The 1,922-nt window shown below is 38.7% G+C and overlaps 1 protein-coding gene across 1 annotated transcript; it reads left to right on the top strand.

Moving 5' to 3' along the window:
* Positions 1-6: 6 nt before the first annotated feature.
* Positions 7-1,918, top strand: LOC116380640 (protocadherin alpha-8-like; the record flags this gene model as incomplete). The annotated part of the gene is made up of 1 exon (XM_031842540.1): positions 7-1,918. A coding segment is annotated over exon 1 (1,056 nt), but the record flags the coding sequence as incomplete, so codon positions are not given.
* Positions 1,919-1,922: the final 4 nt, after the last annotated feature.

Genomic DNA, 1,922 nt, shown 5'->3' with positions numbered 1-1,922 from the left:
CGAACACTCTAGTGCTCCCTGACAGGAGGACACCTGGAGAGGTAAGAGTTCGAAAACAATCGGATATATAATGTTTTTACATGAACTGCCTTCTGTCATTGCGTTGTGCTTAATTGCATATATAAGGACTTTGTACAGAAAACAAACTGCTCAAAACAAACTAAACCAAGTCTGTTTAAGTTTGAAGCTCATCATTTGGATCTTAAACGTTAGTCTGACTTTAATTACAGATGATGTCTTCACTGGACGGTGTTCACTGAATGGAGATGTATTCAAGTCAGAGCTCCAAAGGGCTTATAGTTTCTCTGCTATGATATGTTGTCAAAGGCCATACAGCAAAGTTGTGTCTGTGCTTTCCACTCGTTTGTAATTTTCAGGCCTATGGCTGATATATATCAAACATTTGAAATAGATAAAACTGTTAATTCTATGTAAAAAACAAATAATAGGAAAATTGAAGTTGCTGGTGTTTTTTGTTGACATGTGAGTATTGAGATTAATACCATCGATAAGAAAAAGACAAGCAAAATGAATGGTTGCAATTACTATCCACAAAGTTTTTTTTGTTCATACAAAGCATATATAATTGCATATTAGTTTTTTTAGTTAATAGTATATCAACATTTATCCTTGTACCCAATTACCTCTGGGTGTCAGTATTACATTGGGAAACTATGATTATTCGTCCCTCCCCTCATAAAGCTTTTGTTTGCCGGCTGAAAGAAGCATAGAAGGAAATGTAATCGAGCTTGCCACCCCACGGAATGATGTTGTGCAGTTTATTAAATATGCGACTCACGATGAGTTTGACATAGACTCGTATTGCAGCAACGGGTTTTTGTGTATTTGTTGTTGGAAAAAGATGGGGATCCAACGACAAACTCAAAGAAGGGTTTGCTCCTGTTTTGCTTTTCATTTGGCTCTCCTGTTGTTTGTCGGAATACGGGCTTCGGCAGAAATCAGATACTCTATTCCAGAGGAGGTACAAGATGGAACTGTTGTTGGAAATGTTGCGAAGGATCTTGGCCTTGACATCACCGCTTTGTTTGGCCGACGGTTCCGTGTTGTTTCTGAATCCAAGGATGTATTTTTTGAGGTAAACCAGAACAATGGGGCTCTGTATGTGCATAAGAAGATCGACAGAGAGGAGCTCTGTCACGGCGGTGGTGCATGTCTAATTGAGCTGAAAGTCATAGTCGAAAATCCTTTGGAAATACACTACGTAGTTGTAGAAATTACTGATGTAAATGATCACTCTCCTAGTTTCCCCGAAAGGGAACAGATATTTGAAATAGCTGAGCATACATTGCCAGGGAAGCGATTCCAACTGCACACTGCTCGTGATCCCGATGCTGGAATTAATTCTATTCGCACATACACTTTGACGTCAAACGACCACTTTGAAGTAGACATCCGTCAAAGCGATGAGGACAAAATACCATTTTTAGTGCTGAAGAAATCGTTAGACAGAGAACAAAATAACAAACACACTCTACAGGTTACGGCAGTTGATGGAGGTAAACCTCCAAAATCCGGGACACTAAATGTTTCTATTATTGTTCTTGACATTAATGATAATCGTCCAATGTTTAGTCAGGAGATTTACCAAATTGTAATCCAAGAAAACGTTCCCATCGGTACTTCAGTATTTAGAATGAATGCTACGGATCCCGATGAAGGCCCCAATGGGGAAATTGAATACAGCCTTGGAAAAACTCTGAAGAAAAAAGTATATGACATTTTTGAATTGGACAAATTAACTGGAGAGATTAGAGTAAAAGGACGAGTGGACTATGAAGAAAACGACGTTTATAAACTTGATGTTGAGGCATCCGATAAAGGAACGCCTCCACTGACAGGTGAGTGTAGAGTAACTATAAAGATTAAAGACGTCAATGATAATCCACCAGAAATAGAAGTCA

The sequence above is a fragment of the Anarrhichthys ocellatus genome, unplaced genomic scaffold, assembly GCF_004355925.1.
Source record: "Anarrhichthys ocellatus isolate YVR2014 unplaced genomic scaffold, GSC_Weel_1.0 scaffold8088, whole genome shotgun sequence".
Classification (NCBI taxonomy): domain Eukaryota; kingdom Metazoa; phylum Chordata; class Actinopteri; order Perciformes; family Anarhichadidae; genus Anarrhichthys; species Anarrhichthys ocellatus.
This window is presented reverse-complemented; position numbering and strand designations above follow the sequence as displayed.